At 35.4% G+C, this 2,031-nt stretch overlaps 1 protein-coding gene across 1 annotated transcript; it reads left to right on the top strand.

The window, feature by feature from the left end:
- The first annotated feature begins 250 nt into the window (after positions 1 to 250).
- LOC110897723 lies at positions 251 to 790 on the top strand. Its single transcript, XM_022144457.1, has 2 exons — positions 251 to 607; positions 692 to 790. Exons 1-2 carry the CDS (start codon positions 251 to 253, stop codon positions 788 to 790), a joined length of 456 nt encoding a protein of 151 aa, XP_022000149.1.
- The last annotated feature ends 1,241 nt before the right edge of the window (positions 791 to 2,031 follow it).

Here is a 2,031-nt window from a genome sequence, read left to right on the forward strand (position 1 = left end):
TTTTCAGTTAAAAGATCCTGTTAAAATTTCCGCTGCCAAAATAAACACCAATACCACTGGTTTTCTGTCTCGCGACTCCTAAAACGGGTAATACCGGGTCGGGAGCCGTGACACAGGTAGTGGGTCGGATTCCTTTTCCGTTGCTGCTGTTAAAAAGCTTATCGACGTAAAGGACTTTAGCAGTCGCTATGCTCTGGAATGGTGTAGTTGGGTTCCCTCGAAATGCAATATATTTATTTGGCGGGCGGAGATGGATCGGATCCCTACAGTGGAGGCCTTAGCCAGAAGGGGTATGGTAGTGGCGGATTCCGAGTGTTGTTTCTGTAATTCAGGGCCGGACTCGGTTTCTCATTTGTTCTCGTCGTGCCCGTTTGCGTTAAGTTTATGGGAGAAAATTAGCCTTTGGTGTCGGGTGTTGAATTTTTTTGTGCTCTCGTTTAGAGATTTGGTCGAAATTCAGAACAATGGGTCGAGAAAGGAGTCCGAGAGAAAGGCGGTGCAAGGGGTTATCTATACGGCGTGTTGGTTATTGTGGAAGGCCAGGAATAATCTTCGGTTTAATGGCAAGAGAAGCAGTGTGGAAGAGATTTTTAGCGATGTCAGGAAGGTTAGTTTTCTTTGGTATAATAAACATAGATGCAAGAAAGGTTTGTTTAGTTGGGCTGATTGGTGTAAATTTGTGAATATGTAGTTTTCTTGTTTGTATTGGCCAGCCCAGTTTTCGGGTTCGTGTGTTTCTAATAAAGTTCTCGTTAAAAAAAAGGGTACCACTAACAATGCTACAACATAGTAAATGATCATTAAGAGACAATACTACTATATATATGTATCTAGTGTATTAATAGAAACCTTCTTAATTGAGAGAATTTGGTAAAACTTATTGTGTGGATATGGTCAGTGGCGGATCTAGAATTTTTGCTGTTTTCGGTGTTCAAAATTTTTACAACAAAACGTTAAAATTTTCAGGTTAATCGTCGTTCGAGTGGGGATAGGAACATATAACAAAAATATATAATCCTTACTCATTAAAATACGCACAATAAAAATACTATGGAAAAAGAAAACAATGCAAAATTTTAAAGTTCAAATTCATAGCATACAAGTTTTCAATGATTCTTGCACCATTAACCTTAAAATTCAAGTTTTAAGAAACTAAGTCATAAGTTCTAAATTAAAATTCATAGCATACAATGATACAAATATTTACATGCTATTCTAATTTCTAAAATTAATATTTATAGTGACAAATCCTTAAACAACTAGACAAGAGAAGCGGAGTCTTTGATTTAAAAATACATAAAAAAATAGATAAGGGGTTTAATTTCTAAACTTAATATTCATAGTGACAAATCCTTAAACAACAACTAGACAAGAGAAGAAGAGTCTTTGATCTAAAAATACAAGATGTACAAGGATTGAACCTTTAACTTCTTGTTAGTAAACAAGGGGTTTACCACTACACCAGCTTTTCTTTTCTTATTATGGTATCCACCTAATTATTTTTATGAGGTCCTTAGAAAATTTAACATACCAGATCTACTAATTTTTTTCAAAACATTGGAGTCCGAATACCTCAACACGCTCTATGTAGGTCCGCCCCTAGATATGGTTGGTCCACATCATCAACTCTTAAGACAATATTCAAGATTATTTTGATAATTATGCATTTTGTACCGTTATCTATCCTACCAACATCCCACCACCACCTCTTTTGTGTCACATGCACCTTTTCTCTCTTATATCTCTCTTCAACCACCCATTTTAAAAAAAGAATGGATTAGAGAGTAGAGAGAGAAAGATGATGTTTTAAAGAGAGAAACATGTCATCATATTCAACTAGAACACCAACAACACACGCACGTGGGTGTTAGAGGGGATCTTACTTATAAGTGAGTTTGAAGTTCTTACTTTTGTTATATGTGTAATTCGTCTAGATTTATAGTTTTTTGATGATGTTTATTAGATTTGATTTCAGCTATTTTTTTTTGTTTATATTTGATGTATTTTTGTTTTCGGCTTAGCTTTGTTGAC

Source organism: Helianthus annuus, chromosome 2 (assembly GCF_002127325.2).
Source record: "Helianthus annuus cultivar XRQ/B chromosome 2, HanXRQr2.0-SUNRISE, whole genome shotgun sequence".
In the NCBI taxonomy this organism is placed as follows: Eukaryota; Viridiplantae; Streptophyta; class Magnoliopsida; order Asterales; family Asteraceae; genus Helianthus; species Helianthus annuus.